General features: G+C 36.3%; 1 protein-coding gene across 3 annotated transcripts in view; it reads left to right on the top strand.

The window, feature by feature from the left end:
- Nucleotides 1-24,050, top strand: part of LOC109241013 (polycomb group protein EMBRYONIC FLOWER 2-like) — a 33,246-nt gene extending 9,196 nt beyond the window's left edge. For 2 of the 3 annotated variants that reach the window (XM_019407720.1, XM_019407721.1), the window contains exons 2-22: nucleotides 2,790-2,872; nucleotides 3,001-3,169; nucleotides 3,623-3,678; nucleotides 4,847-4,964; nucleotides 5,048-5,207; nucleotides 5,283-5,324; nucleotides 6,422-6,561; nucleotides 9,063-9,125; nucleotides 9,235-9,356; nucleotides 10,127-10,191; nucleotides 10,962-11,014; nucleotides 11,160-11,213; nucleotides 11,299-11,358; nucleotides 11,788-11,834; nucleotides 11,937-12,058; nucleotides 16,133-16,319; nucleotides 17,365-17,413; nucleotides 19,895-19,978; nucleotides 21,898-21,977; nucleotides 23,084-23,173; nucleotides 23,666-24,050. In XM_019407720.1, the coding sequence (XP_019263265.1) occupies nucleotides 2,838-2,872; nucleotides 3,001-3,169; nucleotides 3,623-3,678; nucleotides 4,847-4,964; nucleotides 5,048-5,207; nucleotides 5,283-5,324; nucleotides 6,422-6,561; nucleotides 9,063-9,125; nucleotides 9,235-9,356; nucleotides 10,127-10,191; nucleotides 10,962-11,014; nucleotides 11,160-11,213; nucleotides 11,299-11,358; nucleotides 11,788-11,834; nucleotides 11,937-12,058; nucleotides 16,133-16,319; nucleotides 17,365-17,413; nucleotides 19,895-19,978; nucleotides 21,898-21,977; nucleotides 23,084-23,173; nucleotides 23,666-23,789 (1,920 nt within the window). In that variant the 5' untranslated portion in view covers nucleotides 2,790-2,837 and the 3' untranslated portion in view covers nucleotides 23,790-24,050. The remainder of the gene's footprint in view (nucleotides 1-2,789; nucleotides 2,873-3,000; nucleotides 3,170-3,622; nucleotides 3,679-4,846; nucleotides 4,965-5,047; nucleotides 5,208-5,282; nucleotides 5,325-6,421; nucleotides 6,562-9,062; nucleotides 9,126-9,234; nucleotides 9,357-10,126; nucleotides 10,192-10,961; nucleotides 11,015-11,159; nucleotides 11,214-11,298; nucleotides 11,359-11,787; nucleotides 11,835-11,936; nucleotides 12,059-16,132; nucleotides 16,320-17,364; nucleotides 17,414-19,894; nucleotides 19,979-21,897; nucleotides 21,978-23,083; nucleotides 23,174-23,665) is intronic. The other variant, XM_019407722.1, reaches the window with a different exon arrangement.
- The last annotated feature ends 2,226 nt before the right edge of the window (nucleotides 24,051-26,276 follow it).

Genomic DNA, 26,276 nt, shown 5'->3' on the forward strand with positions numbered 1-26,276 from the left:
TTTTTGAAATTGGACAGCAGTTAGTATTTTGGGACATAAACCTTTTTCTCTTAAAAAACCCGGGATTAAGGGTGAATTCAAAAAGGTTGTAAAAAAGATAAAGAGATATATCTACAATTGTTATAGAGACCAAATCGTCCAGTTCTGTGGTTTACTGCCTCAAAAAATCTGCTGCAATACTAGGCAGAGCTGCTGCCCAGGTTTTCTCCTTAAGAATTGTGGAGACCCAATTCAGACCCTAATTTTGTTTATATTCAACATGATTTAGTTTATATATTCTTAAGCTCCAGACCTTAAGTGAATATTTGACCATGTATATAAAGGACATCTGTATAAGCTAAGAAGGTTGACATAATGACTTGACTTGCTTTGAGGATCTATACTACCTTAATACTTGGTTGAGCTTTAGCTAGCGTTTGGCTATGGATTCCCAAATTTGTTTTGAAAAATCTGATTTGGGTGAAGTTTGGTTTGAAGATGAAAATGTGTTTGGACATGCGTTTTCAAAACATAATTCCCAAATTTATTTTGGAAAAACATGTATATTATTAGTGTTTGTAAATATTTTGGCTCAAAACCAGCTATTGAGCTGGTTTTGGGATTTGGGATTTGGGATTTTGCCAAAATATAGGCAAAATTTATGGCCAAACGGGTCCTTAGAAACTTGAATTTTTCATTTTATTTTGTTGGAGTACTTAATAGCTTGAGCCTTGGTAAAAATTTCCTATACTTTAAGTTGTTATATTGGTTGTTCCTATATAGTACCTTACTTGCTATGACTAATTTAGAAGGTATGTTTTGGGACATTTTAATTATTTGTCTACCATTGAGGGTAAATTTTTGTAGGTGAGTTAAAGAGATATTAAAAATTGTATTGATTGAAGTATTTGTAAAACTCATTAGCTCGCCCACATATGCGAATTGCTTGAACATTATTGTATTCTTATTGGGACTTTGTCCTTATTGTGATTGTGACTTTGTCTCTAATATTGGCATTGCCTCTTGATATTATTCGGATCTTGCCCCATTTTGACTTTGGATTAGCATTTCATCTTACTATGAACCTTTGTTCTTTTTAAGTATGAGTGAGAAAGCTACTTTCAATATGGTTTTTGATTCTCTTGATTATTGGGTTTTGACCCTACTTGATTCGGGACCTCGGTCCTTCTTGTTAACTTTCATGCTTGATGTGATTGCAAGACGTATATGTTGGGCTAAATTGACTAATTGATCGATTTATTGAATTAACTTGAGAAGCTTTATTGATACTTTGGATGTGAGTGTTAGTATTTTTGACTACTTCTTGGTTAGATATTCATTCTCTACAAATATTGTATCCTCATTATGAACTTGATGAAGATTTGATGAACTTTTGTTTATGAATTTCTTTGTTGTACTTTTGTTGATACATAACTAACTTATTGACATGAAGAATTAGGTTAAATTTATATTTCTAAGTTTCATATAATCTATGCATTTTATTATGGGAATTGGAGAATTTAACGGCTCCAAGCCTAAAGTTATGTGCCAGTAAGTTCTATGGTTAGCGATAGTTTGTTACTATCATAAGTGATGTACCGAAAGAGACTTGAGGATGGTCATACAAGCAGACTCTTTGGAAGCTTAGATGAAGATCATAATTGCGTAAGCATAGAAATACATACATATATATATATATACATATATATATACATCTATATATATATACATATATATATATATATATATATATATATATATATATATATATATGTATATATATATATATGTATATTAAAAAAAAACTTTTGGAGACTTGTACATGATCCATAAGATACTTAGATATGTACTTTTGAATGAATATGGGTTCATGATTCTATTATTTTGGTAACTTGATTTCGTGAATGATTTGACTATCTTGGCATTGTCTTTACCAAAATCTTGTGATATGTTTAATTTGGTACTTTCATTGAACTTGGGAGACTTAACTAGTTTGTATTTGAGATTAAAAGTCAAATTTCATGCTTAGAATAAGTCTTGAATGTTGCAGTATGAAAAATATTCCTCTACTAGTTATCGGTGTTGCCAAAGGCTTATTTAAGGCACGCTTAAGATCTGAAGCTTAGAACAGCTCAGGGAGGGCGCTTCACCTCGCTTAAGATGTGCTTCAGTGTACGCAAGACACTAAGACTAAGGCATGTGACCTATTGGCCATGATTTCCATATTTAATCGAAGGTACTAAAGGACAAATATAATTTTGCAAATAAGTATATTAGTTGTTGAGGTAAACATTATAAATGAATTTATTCTTTTTTTTTTTGAACTACAGATAATTATTTTAATTTTTTCCTTTAATGCGCCTTTTTTTACTAAAGCCCGCACTTTGGTTGCGCTTTGTGGTTAAAGCCCCAATAGACCTGGAGCACTTTTTTAGAACTTTTCGCCTCTGACAACGCTGCTAGTTATTTGGTACAACCTAAGGTGTTGATTTAATTCAAATAGGTATTGCTCACTCTTTTTAAAAGTAATATTCTCGTACTTTTAAGAATTTTATGAGATTTTACTATGTTGAAATGTTGTATTTTGTACCACGTTCACGTGGGCCTATTTCTGCTAATAGATTATGATAATTATATGTTTAAATTAATTTCAGATAATAATTGCTCGTAGCTTAGCTTAGTTTTTTTGTATAAGCGGCAACCTTCCTAGGGGGCGCTACAATATTACCATTATCTTTCCTATCCTTGTTGCCCATTATTTCATGTATTTTATGATTCTTTTCTCACATGTTTTTAATTTCTGAATTTAGAGAAGTTGAAAGAACTATGAATATACATTTGAATACTATCTGACAAGGATGCCAGGCATACCTTTAGTGGCTCGTGAAACCACGTAAGATATTCCCTGTGCCCTGCATTTGAGGTCTTATAGCTATTTTTGTCAATAATTACATTTTAAAATACACCAATGCACTTACTGAAACATGGATATTGATTGTCATAGTATAATTTGTGGAGCAGGCATTACACTTGCTACTGCAGTTACTCTACAGTTACAGACTCAATGTGCAGGCAAGATTCTGCTACACATTTGTCTGCAGAGGAGAAGATTGCTGCTGAAGAAAGCCTTTCAACTTATTGCAAACCTGTTGAACTCTACAACATTCTCCAACGCCGTGCCGTTAGAAATGTAATATACTTAAAGACCATTTTTACCTATTCCTCAAGGCTAACATTTTTGGCATTAATTTCCTTGTTGATATTAATGGTCTTGGAAAGATTGTTGATTTTATTGTTTTTGTTTATATGTATCAAACATCATTTTAAATAAGCACATCTTGTTTAAGTTGAAGTGTTTCCCGTAATATTTAAGACTATTGTCATTCTTCTCAGCGCTGATGTTTCATATATACGTATCTTTTGTCAGTTCAAGCATTCTTGACAAAAGCATACTCAAGATTATTATCTTTCTCTCACCCATGATTTTGAGGAGATGTTTTTGGTCCTGACTCCCTCCCATTTTTGCTAGCTGCCAACTGTTACTAGTTTTAATGTAATTGGTCTCGTCAGTTTTATGATGTGCTAATTATACATTTGGCATTTCGTGCAAGATGTTTCTAACAGAATGTAGAATTTCATGCAGCCTTCCTTCCTTCAAAGATGTTTACAATACAAAATTCAAGCAAAGCACAAAAGGAGGTATATTTTGATTGTGATTGCTTTCACTCCCAAATTACCCCTTATGCAAGGTTATGTCTCATATGCTCTATACTAGAGGCTCTGAGGCACTTCTGATTGTCATGTAATATAGTCTATGCTGATTTGGAAGTGAAGCTCTAAATTTGTGGGGAGACATGCCTGCTTTTACTTGATTCTAATGGGAATGTTTGTTTGAATTATTTCACAATTATAATTGTTGTTTCCTCATTATTATTTTATTAAATTTAAAGAATTTGTATAGATGATCAGGAAATGATTCAGTGGTCTATATCAAACAAGTCCCAAGTGATAATATAGGTCTTCCCAATCTGATTCAGTGTTCATACTTCGTAGCACTACACTTTGACTTTTTGGTAAACATTTTTCTTTCAAACATTTGTTCATGGGTACTTACACCTTATAGGTGCAAAGTAATTTCTTAGAAGGCAGACCTAATTACTGTTGCCAAGATTGTCTAAGTCGAAGGCAAAGTCTACTGACTACTGTTTGAAATAGCTGATGAAACACAATTTAGTTGAGTCTGTAGTTGGTTATCAATATGGTACATGTTATTCATCATTTCACCCTATAATATCATCCACTGTTTTTAAGCAAAAAGTGTAAAAAAAGCAACGAGGTCCATGAGGCTTGAGGCGAAAAGCGAAGTGAAGTGCATGCTTTCTTAAGTGAAACACACAATCTCATAATATTAAAATGCAAAATGTATATTAATTTTATACTATAATAAACAAATTTCAATTAAAATAACTAGTTTGAGCAACCAATATACAATACCTTGACTTCTTTTAACAATAAAAATAAAATAAAATATACCTTTACTTATCACCAAAATAAGCCAACTCCTTAAAGGTGAAATTCAAATACCTCAATTAATAAAATATCTCACTTATCCAAAAAAATCTAAGTCCTTAAAGATGAAATTCAAAGAATCAGCTGCTTCTTGTTGGGATCACTTTGTGGGTAATTGTTTGAAGCCCACGCTTCACTGAAACACATGGCTTCACCATGAAATGATAACCCCTTGCTCCGCATCACTTCATCGCATTAAGCAACCAAGCGATGACTTTTAATAATATTGATTTCATCAGTGTATATATATACTTGCAATTAGATTGCTTTGGTTTACTACTGTGGCTATTCTTTTTAGGATTCAAATGGCAATATATGTACCAGCAACTGTGAACGATGAATCACAGGTCCAGAATGTTTTTCCTTTGTGTGTAATTTTGGCAAGGCCATTATCAAATGCTGCGGGTGCTGAGGCAGTAAGTTCTTATTTTGTGCAAATACATCCAGTAGTAGTAATCTTGTATGCTCTTGGGTACCTCGCTAATGCCATTGGTTACAGCATTTTGCTGTCTTTCAATTTAGGCGGGCATGCATATCAACTTCTTTCACTGGAGTTGATGGAATAAATCGAGCTCAAGCAAAATTCGTTCTCCCTGAAATGGATAAACTTTCAGCTGAAATAAGGGCTGGCTCTCTTGTCATCCTGTTTGTCAGCTTTGGTAGGTATAAAGTGTCTTGTGAAACTTTATTTGTTGAGATTGAGGGCCAACTATAAATGGTTTCTTCCTTTGCAGCTGAACTTGCTAGAGATCATTTGGATACATCTTCATTTCCATGTAAGTAGCGGGGAAGTTGGAAAGATCCTTATTTTGTGCAGTTACCAGTGTCAAATAAGCTTTATGATTGCTGGCATTTGTCAAACTCAGCAATTTTTCATTTTGTTATCTCTTTTGGTATTCATTTTGATGCTTTAGAATAAGTTAAGCATACGTATATTGAAAGTCTAATGATCTATAATGTGCCAAATGTAGAAACATGTTTCTTTAGTTTTGAGTGACCTATTTCACTAGCCGGAAGTAAAAGAAAGAAGACTATAATGAAATGACATAGTATTTGCAGTATGGTAACCTAGGTCTATAGTATTTCTTTCCTATTCTTGCCTTTCTTAGAAAGCATTTCCTTCTTGATCTTCATATTTAACTGATTGAGGAAAGAGAAGCTCAGAGTATCCTTCTACTTGTCCCTTTATGCCCTTATAAAGTGATTCTCCTTCACATCCACTAACACTGTCTCTTTAATTTTACCTTCTTCTCTTCATGTCTCTGTGGACCTGACAAGATTTGGACGTCTTATAATTTAAAGCTGGTGGTTCTAGCACATTTAGGACCTTGAAACATGATTTGATGATATTATTCCTGAAGTCTTAACATCAACAATTGTGTGAAACCAATCAAATTTAAAAGGAACACTGGAAACTTTTTATATCTCAATCTTATGGCAGCACAGGCCAGCTTAAGAAACAACCATAAACCTAAACATGATTATGAATTCATGTTTGTCATTTGATGTTTAAAATATGTAATACAAAGTTTGAATTTATATCTGGAATGTTGTCAACAAATGGATCTCAACAAAGTCCACAGACTTTTCTCAACACTTGGAACATGCACTCATTGCTTAGCTTCATTAGCGCATGAAAAGAAAAACCACATAATGGTTGTTGTTATGTCAAATTCCGTTGTATTAGGCTTTCTGCAATCTTTATTGTCTTTTGCTGCTTTATGCTTTTTCATTATGTTTGATAACCTCCTTTTTTCTTATTTAGTTGGTTTGAATGCTGGGATGTTTTCACTCCATCAAGAACAACTTTTCTTCAGGTTTCTCATGGTCCATCTTCTTTCTTGTTCTAATCTTATTTTCAAAATTGTGATAGTGAATCTTGAAGGGCACTGCTTGTTGGGAAGAATGCCGATGGAATTACTTCATCTATTGTGGGAAAAGTCTCCCAATTTGAGTTTAGGGGAGAGAGCTGAGATGTTGTCAACTGTTGACTTGAGCCCTTGTTTTATGAAGGTACACTAGCAGAAGTATCTAATAGAAGTATGTAGTGCTTGTTTAATATTGCTTAGTTGACTTATTGTGAACCAACATCTCATTGACAATCTGGAAGAGTGATCGAGTTGATAACTAATTTTTCTCTCCTTCAAAATTTGCATTCTTAGTTTAACAAAACTTGTGGTTTTTGAAAATTTTCTTTAACCAAATACTATTAGAGCATCACCTCAGTAAATTGAGGTCTAGCCACTGGTGAGGGTGTTGCAATTGCCCTAACTCAGTTCAATATGCCTCCTTTTTCATTACCAATATCGAAATAGATTTAAAACCAGCTTCTCGGATTAAAAACACGAAATCTTCCATACAAATGTTGAATCTGGATATGATCTATCTCCATTAGTTGTTCACTTGACTACATCGGAAGCTCTGAATCAATGTGCCTTCTCTGAGGCATTACTCTATTTGGAGTTGGCTTTTGTTAGTTAAGACAGATATTTTTTCTCTTCCTCATGTTGCTCCTTTGTATTACTTTAGTATCTCCGGAAGTGAAAACGAGCAATTTCTGGTCCTCTATTATTTTAATCATAAGTGTAGGGCTTGATAACCAAGTCATCGGTTCTTCACGTATCTGGTAGAGAGGATGCTTCTTCTAGGTAGACTGTTTTCACTTAGTGTTTCATGATGTAGAATCCGTTCATAGTGGGCATTGCTAGATATTCTGTAGAGGCTAGTTCTTCTGGACAAATGCATTGCTGAAGTACTTCTGATTGATTTGTTCATGAAGTTGTTCTGGTGTTGATATTATGGTCACACGTAATGAAATAAGTAATAGTGATGCATAATCACACAGAATTTGTTGCCGGCAATTTTTTCATATATTTTTTTCTGATAAAAAGGAACTTTATCTTCTTTTAATATGTGGAGTGCAAGTTCAGTGACGTGGCCCATGAAGCGGATGTGGATGGGAGACTTGATACACAAGTCATCCCAATAAAGGAAATTTCAAGTGCCTTGGGTCTATAATCCAAGGAAATAGGGAGATTGACGAGGATGTTACACATCATAGTGGAGCAGGGTGGATGAAATGGATGCTCGCATCTGGTGTTTTGTGGGATAAGAATGTGCCACCAAAACTTAAAAGTAGGTTCTATAGAGTGGTGTTCAGACCAACTATGTTGTATGGGGCAGAGTTTTGGCCAATCAAGAATTCCCATGTCCAGAAGATGAAAGTAGCAGAAATGAGGATGTTTAGATGGATGTGCGGGTATACCAGGATTAATTAGGAATGAAGATATTCGGGATAAGGTGGGAGTGGTCCCCGTGGAAGACAAGATACGGGAAGCGAGGGTGAGATGGTTTGAGCGTGTGAAGAGGAGAGGCATAGATGCCCCAGTAAGGAGGTGTGAGAGGTTGGCCTTGGTGGGTCTGAGGAGAGGTAGGGGTAAGCCAAAAAAGTATTGGGGAGAGGTGATTAGGTAGGACATGGCATTGTTTCAACTTATCGAGGATATGACCCTTGATAGGAGAGTGTGGAAGTTGAGAACTAGGGTAGAGGGTTAGTAGGTAGTAGAGCGTTTTTCTTTTTCATACCAGTATTGTTCGTGTTAGTCTTGTATTTTTTGATTCTTAGATTTCTATTACTACCTGTAGTAATAGAATAGATAGTACTTCCCCGTTTCAATTTATGTGAACTTATTTCCTTTTTAGTCCGTGCCAAAAAAAATGACTCATTTCCATATTTGGAAACAATTACCTTTATGCAATATATACACACAAAATATATGTGCTTCATTTTACGCCACAAGTTCAAAAGTCTTTTCTTTTTTCTTAAATTCTGTGCCCGGTGAAATAGGCTACTTCCTCCGGTCCATAAGAAGTGACCTTTTGGCCTTTTTGTTTTGGTCCAAAATAAGTGTCATTTTTACCTAATCAAGAAGAATTTAACTTTATTTTTCCAAATTTGGTCCTATTTATATATCACAATGTGTCCAGTTAATTATATACAAATTTTAATTAATGGTAATTTAGACAAAACACCTTTTTTTTAGGAGTTAATATTTTCTTAAGGGGTGTTCCAAAGGCCAAAAGGTCACTTATTATGGACCAGAAGGAGTATCACTTTTGTTTACTTATAAAAAAAAAGAGATCTCTATTACTACCTGCGGTATCTTTCGCTTCGGTTTCTTATTATATTGATGTTGTTACTGCTTGTTGTTACTGTTTTTTTTCATCTTTGCTTGAGCCGAGGTCTATCGGAAACAACATGTCGATCTTCTTAAGATAGGGGTAAGGTTTGCGTACACACTACCATCCCAGACCCCACTAGTGAGATTACACTGGGTTTGTTGTTGTTTCTTGCCGAGAGATCCTTCATTTCTTCCTTGAGGAAAAAGAAACAATAACCCCCCCCACCCCCCCCAAAACCCCCCCCCCTTCCCTCCATCCCAAAAAGAAAGGAAGAAAAAAATAAAACCAAGAGGAACCATCTTCTCTGATGGCTATTGTGTCTTCATCTGCAGACAAGCTGTTTGGACAAAGACAGACATATTTCCTTGCAGTATCCCCGCAGTTCTGTGGCTCTGGTAGGCCATTTTGTACTCAGTGCTTATGTCCTTGAGGATTGTAGTAAAAGATTTTTCATCTCTTTGCTTATATAATTGATTTTCTTGCATAATGGTTGGATTATGAAAGGCAACAATACAGCAGCTGCAAGTCAAAATTTCTGCGGAAGAAGCTGGTGCTGGAGAAAAATCAGTTTATGATTCATTCTCCTATGATGACATTCCTACGACTTCATTGCCTCGAATAATACGGTGAAGTTACCCATCTCTGGTCTGTTTTCTGCATTGCATTTCTTTTTTGTCGTGTGTATTGCCTTTCTTGTATTTCTGTTATGCAATGCTCCTTTCAGCTAGCTGTACAAGAAATTATCAGTACTACTGTTGTTGACACGGATATTTCCAACATTGTGTTAACTCTTCCCCCCTGCACCTATTTGCATTCAGTTTATTGCTTATTTAAGCCCGTGCCCTAGGTAGATTTGGCTCTTTAGCTCAGGTCAGCATTCGGGGCCATACTGCTCTAGCAAAGTTATTGTACTGGTGTATATCTACCTTGTTAGAGCAGGATTAACTTTTCCTCTTATATTCCCAATAAGTTTTGTGCATGTTTGGTAGACCTTATCATTCTTACCCATTTTTGCCACCTTCACTCGTTTGTAATTGACTCAACATATTCAACCAAATTGATCAATCCTTTGATCCTTCTTGTTTCCCAATGTGAATGTAGTGACGCAACTCAATATCATAAAATTGCTAAATATCGAGCCATGCTCTATGTGGTTTTGAAAGATTGCTGATTTTTGTCTTTTCTGCTGCATGTCCCTTTTCAAAGTTTTCTTTTCTCTTTAGCAAACAACATATGCTTACCTATAAAAGAAAACAAAAATAGTTCTTTTCTTTTCTTTAAAGAGAATTTTGGAAGTGGGGACTTAGCTCTCTACTAAGTTAAAGAGATTCAAAAAATTTCATGTGCATTATGAGGTAGACGTGCAGCTAATCCATTTACTTATTGCGCTTTCTAGGTTGAGGACAGGAAATGTTGTCTTCAACTATAGGTACTATAACAACAAGTTGCAGAGAACAGAAGGTAAATCTTCATTTTATGGTAAAGCTATGGCTTGTTTGACTTCATATTTAGCTGGTTTCATTTTATTTATCGTGATATTGCCACTGATATCTTTGGTTTGCTCTGGGTGGTTAGTTTCTTGTGCTTTTGAACTCAGCTCAGACTCTATGTTGGTTAGTTTTGTTTTATAAAGGGTTTTGTTATTTTCATGGATTTAAAATGATTAAAGCAGGCTTCATTTCCAGTTAAAAGATCAGCTCCATTTTGTTGTTCTCTTCAAAATAAAATGTTCTTGCCTAAACTGCATCCTGAACTCACTGGTATTTTGTTACTTGGACGTCTCACTTTACTTTGATGTACCCTCCCTTCCTTTACTGACATGAATGCTTTATGTTGTTGGATCATGTAAAATGCAGGCTTACGTCAAATTTTGAGTACAATCTCTTAGTCACAACGTTAGAGTCAGGGCATAATAAAGCAAAATAGTGCACAACATATGTCGTTTTGAAATTAATTGTAGGAGCAAGCAGCTAAAGGTCTCCAACTTACTAGTCGGATTTTAGTCTTTCCTATGTCAAACCAATCTGTTTGAATTGTCAGCATCCTACGTGTATCAAGATATATTCAGCCCTTGGTGTGCATGCAGTTAATGGCTTTTAGAATGGTGAAATTGATGAAATTCGCATTATGTTTTTCTATATGAGCGGTATTCATTCCCATGATTAAATTCCTTCTATACCATAACTTGTGCAGTTCAAGCTACTTAGTTGCTATTTTCTCTAAACTTGCAGTGACTGAGGACTTCACATGTCCTCTCTGCTTGGTAAAATGTGCCAGCTTTAAGGTAAAGACTGGGATAACCTTCTTTTGTTTCTTTAACAAAACTAAGCTATACTGTATCCACCCTGAAATGTTTGGGTGAGAAATTTGATTTAGATTGATTAAATAAGCAGTTTAATATTTTTGTATCTTTGTTTTTCTGGTTTTAGGGTTTGAGATATCACTTATGCTCATCTCACGATTTGTTCAACTTTGAATTTTGGGTTGGTAAACTTCAGCAAGCTTCAAATTATATTTTAATTGTGTATTTTGTCTGAGCCGTCAAATTTAACCTCGCATCTTTTGTAGGTAAATGAAGAATATCAAGCTGTAAATGTATCTGTGAGAAGTGACATGTGGAGATCTGAGGTCAGCTCTTTTTCTTTTAACTCGGAGGTGAATCGTATATGGTCTGTAATATCTGCCCTGAGCGTAAATCTGCTACACTGCAAAGTAGTTTCTCGATATGATGGTAGGAGATGGATGCTTATCTCTTATTTTAGGTATTTTGATTTCTGTAATCGTGTCTGCAATTGATCTTCTAGGAAGCTTTACTGTTCTTGATGAAAAAGAAAAGCCATAGAGTTTAATGGTGAATTTCCTTAATAAGGTCATGTCTTTTATTTGCATGATACCTGGTTAGATTCTAACGTTCTCTATAACTTTGTTAGGCAAAGATTTGAGAAGTCAGTTCTCTATTATTTAATTCATTTCAGAAACTTGAAATTGCTTGACTGATCTTACTAGTCTTGCTTTTTCTAATGTGCGAATTAATTTTCTTTCTGGACTGCTGTTCAGGTTGTTGTTAATGGAGTTGATCCTAAGCAACAAACATTCTTCTTTTGGTATGTAACTATCATACTCCTTCAGTTTGTATTGTAGCTATTTGATGTTATTTCAGAAGTATGTTATGATATTCTTCTGGTTTACCTGTAATTTGTGCTCAGTTCAAAGCCACTAAGACGGAGGAAACGACAGGACTTGGTTCAAAATTCAAAGTATGTGCACCCACTTGTTTTAGATTCAGATTTCCCTACATCAACGAATGGGATCAATGACAAGATTAATGGTAATGATGACCCATTGTATTCCTTGGATTATTCAATTTGTTGTTAGTTCTGTGTTCCTTTGTAAATGTGGTAGATCACGGTTTCTTAATGGATACACGTAAATGAATATTACTTGTTATCAAAGTATCACCGACATCGTTTTGTACGTGAAAGGTGCATATTTGCTGTTTGAAAGTGCAAATTTGTTTGGTTCTTGCAGATAAGAAACTTCCTAGACGATCTTTCCTTGCATACTTTGCAATAAAATTTAAATTGTCTTGTCTATGGCAAAATGTTAGCAGATGTTCCCTTTATACACTCGTCGCTCAGTGAAGAATTAGCATATTACCTTGGTGGAATTTGTGTGCTACTGGCCCTCAGGGCATGGTTGGCATGTGGGCTGGGCCAGGCCCAATTCAACACATTAAGCGAAGGCACATTGAGCCAGTGTGCCAAGTCGAGTTGGTCTTCCCTTTGTGTGCCGGGTTGTGGGCCATCTCTTTGGGCCGAAGTTAAGCACACTCCATTCCACGACCTCTTAAGGATGTGGGCTGGGGGTCGGGCTAAGTGGGCGGGGTTAATGTGTTGGGGATTTTTTTTACAACCTTTTAATTTTAATACAGAAGGTAAAGAGTGAATTGAAGAACTGGATTTGGAATTTGGGTATTTGGATACATTTCCTTAAAGGCTCAAAGTTTTAAATTTATTAAGTTTAAACTTGCAAATTGCTAACTAACTTTAATGTTTAAACTTGCAAATTACTTACTAACTTACATTCTACCACAATAGTTTCTACTTTAAACTTAAAGTTTGATGAGGTAAAAATGAGAAACTACTAAACTGAAGTTAAAGTATTGGATTTTGTATTTGGACACAAATTTGAAAAAAAAACCCTCAAAAGCTCAATTAGCCTTAGATTTTTTAGTATAACTTTGAGATTTGAAATTTGCAAGTTCAATACAAATTGCAATTTTGTTTTTGAACTTTAAACTTGCAATTACAACAAGACTCACGAGTTTCTACTGAAGTAAAAGAAATAAAGAGGAACTTCAAAGTACAATAGATGAATAAAAAATATCAGAAGTTTCTTAAAGAATTAGACATCTCCTCAATATCAATTCAAGGAGGATGGTATCAGACTATCTTGATTATCGCTTCTTGCCACTTTGGTCAGATGACATTGTCATGACGTCTTCAATCCAAAATGGCATTCCAATCCAAAATGGCATTCCAATCCAAAATGGCATTCCAATTATTTCTCCTTGAATGTGATTTGGAATATCATTCAATCCAAAATGGCATTCCAATTATTTCTCCTTGTCAATCTTTGGTTGATGGAATACATATCTTGTGTGCATTAGCGATAACTGCTAAAATCAAAACTGAACCGGCCAATATCTTATCGGTTCGGTTAGCGGTTTAGTTATCCTTCCACCATTTCAAATTTCTTGTAAAGAATAAGAAATTGTTTAAAGTTATCCTTCCACCATTTCAAAATGTTAAGAAGAGTTTGGTGTATTATTTTGTTTAACAATAGGGCCAAAGTGTAACTTTCGAAGTAGAGGGTTAAAAATATAATTTTTTGGTAGGGGTGGAGATGTGTTGGGGGATGAGGTACTGATTTAGCCGTTTAGGCCATTAAGCAATGGCAAACTTTGAAAGTTGTCCACTTTCAATGAACATATTTTGACCAAGGAAACAAAATTGGTGGGTTAATGTGCCGGGCTACCAGTTTTTCTATATGTGGGCCGGTCCTGGTTCCGAGCCAAAGTGTACCAGCCCACTCCAGCCCCCTAACCTGTACTAGCGCACTCTAATCCCCTTCCTATATGTGGGCGGGGTCGGCCCGGCTCTTTTATGTGCCGGTAGTGTGCCTAGCTGACTCGACTCGGCCTATTAGCCACCCATACCTCGTGTATTTCTCAGTTATCAATGAAAAAATATCTTGGTGGAATAATGATTATATAAATTTCATACCAAGTCACACATGCTTGTATGTATCTATAAATATTAAAAATTAAATTCTAAACAGAGTAACAGTAGTTGAAAGAAAACAAAAGTATTCGGTAATGGGAAGACAATAGGAGGGTAAAACAAATAGAAAAAAAAAAACCATTGAATGTTATGATCATATGAACCCAGTCTTTCTCCTTGTTATTAGGGTGGGAGGGTTATAAGGGAGTAAGAGATAGGTTTAAGCTACATCAATCACCTCCTTCTCCCTTATAGTACTTGCCGACGGAGTGAAGATCTTTTATGTACCTAAACGCGCTTATATAGAATTTTAGCTATTGCATTTATGTATATGTGAGTTAATTGTTCCAATGTTTTACCGTTGGAACTGTAGCATATGTTATAGGCCTTGACGGCCCATATGTATTCATGTTTTAAAAACGATGGTTCATTGATACAGTGTTTGCCCACTTATAGTTATACATTATGAGTTGTTGCCATGTGGGCCCATGATAGTTACAAAAGGAATGAGTCCAGCTAATTCGACCTATGTATGTTATAGTTTTAGTCGAACGATCATGAGCTACAGAGTGGTTCGCTCGGGCCAGCACGACACCGGGTGCCAGCAACGCCACCCAAGGTTTGGGGCGTGACAAAGTGGTATCAGAGCGGGTCATGTCTTAGGAAGTCTACAAAGTCGTTCCTAGTATAGTCTCACTTATGGGTGTGTTGCGCGCCACATTTATAATTGAGAGACTATAGGGCATTTAGGAAATGTTGCCCTTCTTTTGTTTCCAGATCGTGCCGTATATCAGAGTCGTAAGAAGTCAGTATGAAGCTTTCNCTCAGTTATCAATGAAAAAATATCTTGGTGGAATAATGATTATATAAATTTCATACCAAGTCACACATGCTTGTATGTATCTATAAATATTAAAAATTAAATTCTAAACAGAGTAACAGTAGTTGAAAGAAAACAAAAGTATTCGGTAATGGGAAGACAATAGGAGGGTAAAAGCAAAATGGAAAAAAAAAAACCATTGAATGTTATGATCATATGAACCCAGTCTTTCTCCTTGTTATTAGGGTGGGAGGGTTATAAGGGAGTAAGAGATAGGTTTAAGCTACATCAATCACCTCCTTCTCCCTTATAGTACTTGCCGACGGAGTGAAGATCTTTTATGTACCTAAACGCGCTTATATAGAATTTTAGCTATTGCATTTATGTATATGTGAGTTAATTGTTCCAATGTTTTTACCGTTGGAACTGTAGCATTCCCCGGTGCAAGGTGAATGCCAATCATCTTGCGGCATAGGTGGGGCGTATCATGGGACACATGGCCCAATTGCTTGAGCATGTCCCAAATGCATGATATGTGTAACGGCCCAGGTTTGCTGACAAAGTATTGTCCACTTTGGCCCGATCCCTCTGGGCCATCGCAAGGCTTTTGGGCCTCATGTTTTTGTCTCTTTTGGGCTTTAACCCAAAAGGCATCTCCATAGTTGAATCTTGAACTCGCCCTCACGTGGGCCCTAACTTTCCCTTCCGTTTTGATGAGGTGATGTGGGGTTTGCCTAAGACAAATTTCACAGCGAACCCCTTTTGGGTTCAACGCGAGCGGTCCATGGGTTGTTACAACTTTAGTTCTGTTCAACTTCCCCTCGAAATTTTCCTAAGTAACTCTGGACTCAAACAACAATTCATAATCCAAAATGCATAGGTTTGAATATCTGCCAAGTCAATTTTAGTCCTAATGTCCATTCATTTGCTAACTCAGATTCTTGCTTTGCAAAGTTAATTACACAACTGCTTGATGGAAGAGGAGAAAATTTACCAAGTTACTAAGTGGCATAATCTAACGGTATAATCTGAAATATTGGTGTCTTTCTGCCAGCCCAACTGTTGAATGCCATTAACTTCTGTTTGACTATTGTTCCAGCGATATTGACTTTCTGTTATTTGTGTTATTTGAGAGGAGGGAGGGAAGGGGGTAGTGTACTGTTCTTTTCATACAACTTGTAGCAAGTTGTAAGATAAGGCTTATTCCTCTAGCACTTTGCATGATTATTGAAGAAGAATTTCATGAAATAACTGCTGTCATTCTGCTCATGCGGGGACACTTTTGTTGAATATTTATCAGGCATTGCTGAGGTTGTAGAGTGTGATCCATCAAGTCCCAATGGTGCAGGCGTTTCCTCTGCAACTGGTCACTTGTATCCAGATCCTGACTCTGTGCAATCCTTACCAGGAAGCACCCTTGCACCCCCAGCACTGCTTCAGTTTGCCAAGTCAAGAAAGTTATCAGTTGAGCGCTCTGATCCCAGAAAGTATGTTCGACGGCACAGTGTCGAGTAGCATTTTTTATTTAACCAAATTATTTTGGGTGGAAAGGATTTCACTGCAGAAGAGCTTCAGTACGGTGTCCAATAAATCATCAATTAGCTGATTTTGTTTGCTGCAGTAGGCATTAATCCCTTGAACTTCACTGTGGACTATTGGCTGTCTAATTTGGAGCTATTATTTCCCTTTTATTACTGTATCCCATTGGGCCTACTGCAGTTATGGTGCTTGTTTTTGGGAGGTGGGGTGTAAACATGCTCCGATGTTTTGTAAATTTGAGGTTTTGATGTCTGTAATTATGAGAATTTTAGGAAATTCTTGTGAAAGATACTTCCTCCCCCTTTAGTTTTTTCTCAATAATTCAATGGTGCCCCATACCTTCAAATTCTGTCTTGGCCTCTAGTTTAGTGACCAGTAGGGTCACTGTATCCAACTTGGACCTACGTCAGTTATGAAGTTGTATCTATGAAGGATATACTAGCCCTCTAGTGTTTCAAAAAATCCAAGGGTGCCTCCATCTTCAAATATGGTCTTTGCCTTAGGTCTAGTGCCTAATAGGGCCTGGTTATGGTGGTTTTCTGTTCTGCCTATTAGATAGCCTCAATCTTAACTTTATCAGAAACCTAGACCATGATAACGATTTTAGTATTGGCAAGACGAGCTGGTTCTCGACTATCCTTTCTGTAGTTTGAAGGTACACTCGTGTTTTGAGTTTCTCGTTGACTGCGCTTTACTTCCCATTTGATGGATGCGTCGAACCCTTTCCCTCTCTTTCTCTGTCAGCTGTTAAATCCTATTTGAGCTTATATGCTACAAAATTAGGACTGGTTCCTATCTAGGTTAAGAATGCTAAAAATTGATTGTATTAAGACTGTCCAGTGATGCTTTTCTGTATTATCTGTATTTCTGTGTTTCTTGGTTTTGCTTAATATCTTTGATGTGATACTAATCGCGAGTGTATTATGGTTTACCTTTATAGTTCGTAGATAAGATTGTCTGGCTTTTAATACAATGTTGTTTTTTCTTTTACAGTCGTGCACTCCTGCAAAAAAGGCAATTCTTTCATTCTCATAGAGCCCAGGTAATCAGTTTCTTACCTTGTGCTCTGGGATCTTGAAATTTCTTTTTGGTTCCTCATAAAGCAACTGCTATTCCTATTGATGATGGACTAGAATGTGAAATGCTTAACAATCAGGATTATTTTATATTTGTCTTAGAGTCTTACAGAGTGAACGTTGCACTTAAAAGTTCAGTCAGTGTGCCAATATGTCTGCTTTTGGTCAAGTCAACTTGCTTGATAGGTAAATTGACCCAAGGCTGAACTAGAGTATCCTATCAGTGAATGATGGGTTACCTCCTTGCAACTGTATAGAATGGCCTTCTTAAAAAATATAGATGATGAACAATTTATACTTGGTATAAGAGAGGATCAATTGGCATCTCAAAGTCGTTAACCAACTTGTGGGCGCACTGGATATGACAACATGGGAGGGTGTTCATTTATCCGGAAGGAAACATGGGATAATTTTTTGATTCACTACAGTCAAGTTTTGAAGGATTATTTGTTTCTAATGGCAGAACTATTTGATCATGTGTGTCATCCGTGATATTTGAAAAGTGAAGTAGCATAATACATTAATATCTGTCAAAAAAAATGAATCAAAAAGAGGAGAATGTGTAGCCATCTTTTATTTTTCTTTGAGTGCTGCTTTATTTATCATGTTTGCTTAACTGAAAAAAGGAACCTATTCCGTGAGAACTATTTTGTTCTCTGCATTAAAAATGTATTGACCTATCACTCTGTACAAGATGATTCATACATAGGAAGCCACACATTCTGCAGCTTGTTTAGGTAATTGTATTCTAATTGAAGAAAAAATTTAATGTAGCTTAATTAGTTGAAGTACAACTTGTATTACACCTAGTGAATTAGGAAGGACAAAAAAGGAAAATATAGTTCCTGTAAGTTTCCAAGCTTGTCAAATGGATTTGTGATACTCTATACGAGACAGGGTATGTAGCACTATCAATTAATTTCAATCAGGGATATATATATATCCTTAAGATACTGAAACGATTACCATTATTGGTATCAGACCAATATCGTTTTATACAAGCTAAATCTTGTAATCTAAATTTTTCTCTTTAAAAAGAGGTTTCTTCATCCAAAAATTGACTCCAGCATTTTACATTGTTTTTGTCACGTTGGGAGCTGAAGGATTTGAAAAAAATGACAAGAGTTGAACTTAGGGGATACATAAATTCAGGGAGCCTTGGTGATCCTGAAATATTTTGAAAACTGCATTTAAATATTTCAAATAGTATCAGAAGATATATATTCTTTTATATAAGTTAGATAGTATCAGAAGATATATTTTTTGGATTATATATTTGACGAATTGGAGCAATATTTGCGCTGTTTTGACTGTTTGTGAATATGTGGGAACCATTGTAGTTTTGAGTTTAAATTGCCTGTGTGTTGATTAATCGGCTTCTCTTTTACTATCGTGTTTTGGAGGGAACTGAAGGATTTACATGGGTGACAAAAGATCTGAAGCTACCAGCTGGCTCCTTATTCCTGTGGAAAACTATTAATTTTGTCTTCTAATGTATTTGGTGTGAAAGCTTATGAAATATTAAATCAGCACTTTTGAACTCAGTGTGCTAAGTAATTCGATATTTAAATCTTTTATTACGGGATCAGAAATTTCTTAATGGTACCATTGTAAATACTTTACTATATTTAATCTAAAGCAACCTGACTTGTTACTATATTTGAAGAATAGCAAATCATTAGATGTTGCATATCTCAAATAAAGTTAATGTTTAAAACCAAGAAGTTCAGATATTTAGTTCATAATAATTCTTTGACAATTACGCCGACTGATTTTAAGAATTTTCAAAAGTAAACCTATTATAAATAAAAAAAGAAATCTCAAATAAATTAGAAGCATAGTAGACATTAACAAGTCCTTAACTTCTTAGATTAGCTGCATATCAATCAGTGGAGAGTTAAAATTTAGCAACCTAAATTATTCAATGATCAAGACTTCAGTCTCTAGGCTTCAATTTTATCAAAAAGCCCTACCACTGAAGGCTTTGCCACTGCCAAAGTACTGCTAGAGTTTGTAGTCATATACTGGTGTTGGTTTTATTGTTGGAAGCTTCCTACAATATTAAGTTGTAAAAACTCTATCCCTGTTCACTTTTTGTCGTTTAATCAGAGATGCGGCAAAATTCACTTGTTTGGGTATCATTCATTGGATATATAAAATTTCACTTGAACAAATCATAGATCTAAATAATGACAGTTCAATATTGGCTTCCCTTGTTGTGTGTGGTGATTTCCATTTGAAATAGCCCCAGTTCTTGGGTCTGGAGGTGAATTATCTTGCTGAATGTGACACAAAATTGAATAAATTTTAAAATGTTTGTCTACTTGTAATGAATCTTAAAATCTTTCGAAGAACTGATAGCCAATATATGTCTTTAGAAATCTGGGAAGCAATGAGGAGTCCTTTTAACCATATGTTTGCTAATGAAAATTTTTATTGGGGTGAAGCCCATGGCACTGGAGCAAGTTTTATCGGATCGAGACAGCGAGGATGAAGTTGATGATGATGTTGCAGATCTTGAAGATCGAAGGGTATGCAGCATAATTATATAGTTTGCTTCTTTATTTTACTCTGCATCCAAATTAGTTGGCTGACCTTTTGGGATAGTTTTGTCCTAATTGTCTTGACCCTTCAAATAAATGGCAACAACTTGCTCTTAACTTATTTAAAGCAACTATATATTAGCCTTACTGTTATATCCTCTTATTAAACTTTCCCACTTTCATTCATTCGTTGTAACAATTATTTTAAGTATATTGTATTAATTTAACTTATTTTTTGATAAGGGTATTAACTGAACTTGCCATTTGAACTTACTCTCTTCATTCTCAAATTGGGTCTTCCAAATTTTGGGCTCGAAAGTAGTAGGATTAATCTATAAAGGGTCTTTTAGTGCGCCAAACAGGACTTAGTAACCATAATTTGGTTACAATGACGGGATTATTAGCTGGACTACTATCCATTTTTTATACCAGGCTAATGACCGGATTGCACTTCTCCTGCAGTTATGCAGTCCACATTTTCGCCACAAGCAGATCACAGTTAGCTCTATGAATACCCTGTGCGACAAGTCGATATTTTAATTGCAAAGTGCTGCATCTATTTTTTGTAATAATTCCATGGGCATCCCACCTTGATCATCACAAATCCTACACACTAACAATTCAATTGTCCAACTAAAAGAACTTACAAGAAAACACGTATATCAGAAGAAGAAATAAAAATCTAGCAAAAAGAAGGGGGTGGGAGGGTGGGAGGGAGGGAAAGGAGAGAGAAGTTACAGCAACAACATTTGGATAAAATTCTGATAAATAAAGGAAAAATGTAGAAAATGAACAATTTGCAGAAAGAGATCATAGTAAAAATGGTTAAAATACTGCAAAGCGCATCCAAAGAAAAAGAAAGAGAGCTAGAAAGGTACGATTATAAATCATAAGACATTTAGAAATAAAGGATTGCTGATGAGCAGTTATAGAAAAACTGGAAAAAACCGAATTACAGAAAATTTAATCAGATATTTAAAAGTGGAGATTGCCACTGTGTAACAGTGAGAGGAGATCGTCATCATAGAGGGTAGATGGAGGCAGGCAGACCATCATCAGTATCAATGCAGGGTTTTTTCGGTGGGTGGTGGTGGGCTTTGAGGTGGGTCGTTGTCATTGAGGGGCTAGGGCATGAGTAAGGACACTTGGGAAGGGGACAAGGGTAGAGGAGAAAGGTGTGAGCATTTTGCAGAATGTTATTTATTCATGATCCTGGAGGGACATATGTATCACATTTCTCTATATTGTGTCAGTGAGTTATATTGTCCCATGTATACTAGAGTTTTGAAAATTATCAGCAAGCAGTAGCGTCCATATGGCTTGCTGCTGATGCAGTTGTAATTTTCTTAACAGCCGAGTAATTGAATCAAAATTGCATTTAATGACGTAAAGTTTTTATAATTGGTAAATTTCATTGATCCAAAGGATGTATTCTGTAATTGCTTAAAACTAAAATCAAGGTCTGAGCATTTTGCAGAATGTTATCTATTCATGATCCACCATTTTCCTTAAATCTGATACAGACTAGGCAAATCGCCTTTGATTTTTCCTCAAATGAATGAAAATGGTATTTCGAATGCTTTGGATGAATATCGACCACTGAAAGCAACTAGTGAAAGGTGTGTTTTGATGTCTGGTTCTGATTGGATGATAAATGTTTTTGGCCCAATACTTGCTTGTCATTTAAAGGAACTGTATAATCTCAACTTGAATGTTAGGCAGAATCATGGAACTTCTTAAGCTGCTTTAATATAATGCATTTGAGAACTACCAAAGGTTACCCAAACTGTTCCCTCCAACTAATTTCCCTTGGGAACTGCTGCAAAGTTTAGTTAATTCAAGAGGCAAGATTTTGATTGTAGAAGTTACTTGAAGAAATCGTTCAACTAACCTCAGACATATTACAGATGCTTGATGATTTCGTGGATGTTACCAAAGATGAGAAGCAAATGATGCATCTGTGGAACTCATTTGTTAGAAAGCAAAGGTACTATCTTATTTCGTATGTGATCTTATTTGCTTGTATGATTTTGCCTATTATTATTCAGGGTGCTGGGGTGTGGAGATGTGTGTATCGTCCGCTCTTATTTTTGTTTGGGTGAAGAGGGAGGGCCGGTGAAGTAATAGTAGATGGTGGGTAACTTAGGAATGTAGTAAAAGTGCAACAATCTGCGATTAGCTTCTCCAACCTTCCCTGAAATAGGTGGAGTGATAAGAAGGTAAGTCTCATTTACTTCTTTACCATTGTGCAAAAGAGAAGGGAGTGACAACCGTTTTTAGGTAAGTAGATAGACCAGTCCACCTCCCCCTTCCACTACCTTTCATCTTCGTTTAACCAAAAACAGTGTTGTATTAGTGAGTAAATGCCATTGGTTACCAGCCAACTAGCTAGTTTCAGTACGAGAGTGACATCACCTTGTACCTTCATCTACTGCCTGGAAAATAGGAAAAGAGAAAGACAAAAGAAGAGTTCCTTGAAAAAGAGAAGGCCGTCCTTGATCTGATGCTTTCAAATAGACATTTTTTGAGAACTTCTGGAAAATGCTGCGTCATTTAAGGGTTTTCGAGAAGCAGATAACCTGTTTCTCTGTTCTTATCAAGTTACACGAACTTCTCCCTGAAGTAAATGTGTATTGAAGTTGGGTCTGTCTTTCTTCCCTCTTCATGCACAAGCAGACTGGTAAGATTATCAGAATAATAATATATTAAACAAAAATAAAAGTTGTATAAAGCAACAAAGGGCAACAAGTGTGGTCTTCTCGTGCTGAATTACATACTTGCTGGTGATAAAGGGATGCCTGTTGGAAAAGTTCGGTTGCTGAATTCCCTTCCTGCTGGCTGTAAAGAGCAACAGAGGGAGAATTGATGGTGGAACAAGAGGATTGTGTGGGTCTGGGGGTGAGAATAGGAGCTTAAGTACTATAGAGAAGCTTCTAATTCAAGTTGGGCCTCTATGAGTTTGTTTCTTGGCTCATTCCCCTTTAGTTTCAGAAATTTGTTAATTTTGAGTCTCAGTTTATTTAAAGTGCGACCTTTCCTCTTTATTTTTTATATTTTTATATTTGTATAACATGTTTCTTGTTACTGTGGCAGGGTGTTGGCAGATGGTCACATTCCTTGGGCATGTGAGGCTTTTTCAAAGCTGCATGGTGAGGAGTTCGCCCGAGCACCGGCCTTGTTGTGGTAATTAATCTTCTTAGTTACCTGCGTCGACATTTCACTGCTATTTCTATCCGATGCCATCCAATCTATACACCTGTATTGTGCCTTTGTTTGGTTCATCTGAGATCCTATATGTTTCCCAGAAAGAAACTGCTCTGTTTTTGTTGAATACTACTAATATGTATTAGAATGTTGGTCTATTTCGTGATCACGATGCTTATTGGGAATTTCTGAGCTTGTTTATCTTATTTACATTTTTTTGGGTGGCTCATTTCTTTACTCATGGAAGCAAATTTATTGTTGGTTTTGTCACATAAGTACATGTTTTCTCAGATCTGATGTAGTAATAGTGCCATCAACCAAAGTCTAGACATTTTAGGGGCACTGGGTTTCCCTTAAAATTGCTTATTTAGGTCTATCTCAATATGTGATAATTGCTCATCATCTACAGTAGCATGTAGTCTGTTTTTCCTCAAGTGTAGCTTTTATGTATAATCCAATGTGTTATGGCAGGTGCTGGAGATTATTCATGATCAAACTGTGGAACCATGGCCTTATTGATGCGCGTGGAATCAACAATTGTAACCTAATACTAGAGCAATTCCAAAGCCAAGACAATGATTCTCCTAGAAGCTGAATACCCGTGTGACAATATTTCACAATCTAGCAATGGATTTGGTAGTGATACAGCTCTTTGGCTGGATCTACATCTCCAAATTTTCAACGTCTGTTTTCTTAATGTTATCGTGGCTAGATGACTGTTTTGTCTTTCAAGGGTAAGATTCGCTAATTTAATGTTTTATAGAGTTCATACAGTGGCATCTGCCGTTCTAAAATTAGAAATTAATGATTCACATTGTTCAAGGGCTCTATTATATCTTCAGTCTCTCTCTCTCTCTCTCTCTCTCTCTCTCTCTCTCTCTCTCTCTCTCTTGTGCGGCAAGTATAGATACCAAAATGTAGATATTCCTCAAAAGGAGTAGCTTTTGGGCCCATAAGATGCGATTATGTTGGAGCTCCTTTTGCAGTTCTCAATGGTACATTTTGAATTTACCCAAAAACAAGTGTTTGCTATCCTTTATTGTGTAGTCCTGAAGATGTATTCTATACATTGAAGATCAATCAATAAAAGACAACTATGATCCTGTAGCGTACTCAACAGCAAAAGTAGGTAGAAAATACAACACACACACACAAAAGCATGATGTTAATCCTCTAAAAATTTGGAACTGGAATAGAAAATTCAAGAAGCTCCACGTCATGTTCAAAGACAGACATATCTTGCTCTCTCAGTGACACAAATGCAACAATTCCTCCACTTTGGTTACCCGCCAAGATGATTAATCTGTTATTTGGGTGGTGTTTGGTATAACAGAAAATGTTTTTCGTGAAAAATATTTTCCAAGAAAACGTTTTCCGTGGAAAATGTTTCCCAAGAAAAACATTTTCTTGGAAAACAAGTAGCAGTAATTTTATTCATTTTTCAGTGTTTGGTACGAAAATTAAGGAAAATGACTTCTCAAGAGTATTCATAAATAATTTAGATATAATAAATATGAAGCCATAAACTTTCAAACCAACAACCTTCCGAACCCACATTTTTCATAAACTTTCGAAACCGCGGAATTTCTAACCCGTAAACTTCCAAACACATAAACCTCCGAACTCATAACTTTGGAACTTGTAAAATTTTGAACCTTTAAACGGATAAATAAAAAAACTAAAACTGAAAAATATATTAAAAAATATTTTTTTCGGGAGGGGGGGGGGGGGGGTACGCAGTTGGGGTGGGTGGTGCAGAAAAAGAAAAAACATAAATTTGAAATTGCAATAAAAAAATAGGTAAAAAAAAATAAATAATTTTTTTAGCGGGAGGGGGTTGGGTAGGGTGGAGGGGTAGTAGGGTGGGTGGTAACGGAAAAACTGAAATTTAAAAAAAAAAAAACTTTTTTGGAGAGAGAGGGTGGGGTGGGTTGGTGAGAGTAGGGAAGGTTGAGAAGGAGTTTTGGAAAATGTTTTCCCTTCTCTTGATAAGGAAAATATTTTCCTCCAATTGGAGGAAAATGAGTTCATAAGGAAAATATTTTCCAAAACATTTAAGCCAACCAAACATGAAAAATTAAAAAATATTTTCCTTCGTACCAAACACACCCCTAGTATGCTCACTTTTGCAGGCTTCCCCCCAGCCAAAATCGATTTCATGAAGTGGAAATTTCACTAATCTGCAAAAACGAAATGTGTTTGCTCAAAAGTTATCACATACCTTATGAGTATAAAACAATATAAATGAATCACGGGAAAATCATGGCAAACCGTAATAATCCGTTGGACCAAATGAAGAAAACGAAAATAAGTACTCAGGGTTAGGGGGAGAAACACTAGAAGCCTTTATTGATAATATTGGTTTGGTCTGCCTCTCCATGAAGAGGTTCAGAGCCTTACAATGGTGCTCCTCTTGCCCATACTATGGGTCTCGTTATCTCTTTTTTCTCTCGTCAATAGTGAAGAAGAAGAAGCCCCCTTTCTAAGGTTTCCTCTCTTGGTATTTATAGCTGTGAGCTTCGTGAGCTGGCAATAAGTGGCCGTGACCACGTTGGGATTTCGCCTTCATGGTGGCGGATGGGCTATGGCCTTGCTGATTGAATCAGATGCGGGTTGAATATCGTTAATTCTGAGTGGTCGTGCCACTAATTAATCATGAATTAGCTTAAGACGGGATTAGCTTCGTTAATTATCGTGGGGTCGGATTCTGACCCATACAGTTAGTCCCTCCGCTTATTGAGGTCGGGCCTTGGCCGAGCTCGATGAGTGGATTCCATTGACTGTAGTTTGAGAAACTCGGATGGGGAGGTCGACTGTTGCTTCGGTCGAGGCCGAATTCTCTTTGGCGATGGCCCTTAGCCTTGTAGAGTATTCGTATTCTGTTATTATGCTATCAAGTCATCGTTCGATCGAGGTCGAACTCTCCTACTTGGCGAAGGCGCTTGACGTTTTAACTTACTTCGAGTGAGGTCGAGCTTCATTGTGCTCTGATCCTTACGTTTGTTTTGGGTGCATACCCGTCGACCATGGTGGATGGGTCGTATGTTTCCGAGGGGAGTGAGGGCACGCTTGATACATGTTT

Source organism: Nicotiana attenuata, unplaced genomic scaffold (genome assembly GCF_001879085.1).
Source record: "Nicotiana attenuata strain UT unplaced genomic scaffold, NIATTr2, whole genome shotgun sequence".
Classification (NCBI taxonomy): domain Eukaryota; kingdom Viridiplantae; phylum Streptophyta; class Magnoliopsida; order Solanales; family Solanaceae; genus Nicotiana; species Nicotiana attenuata.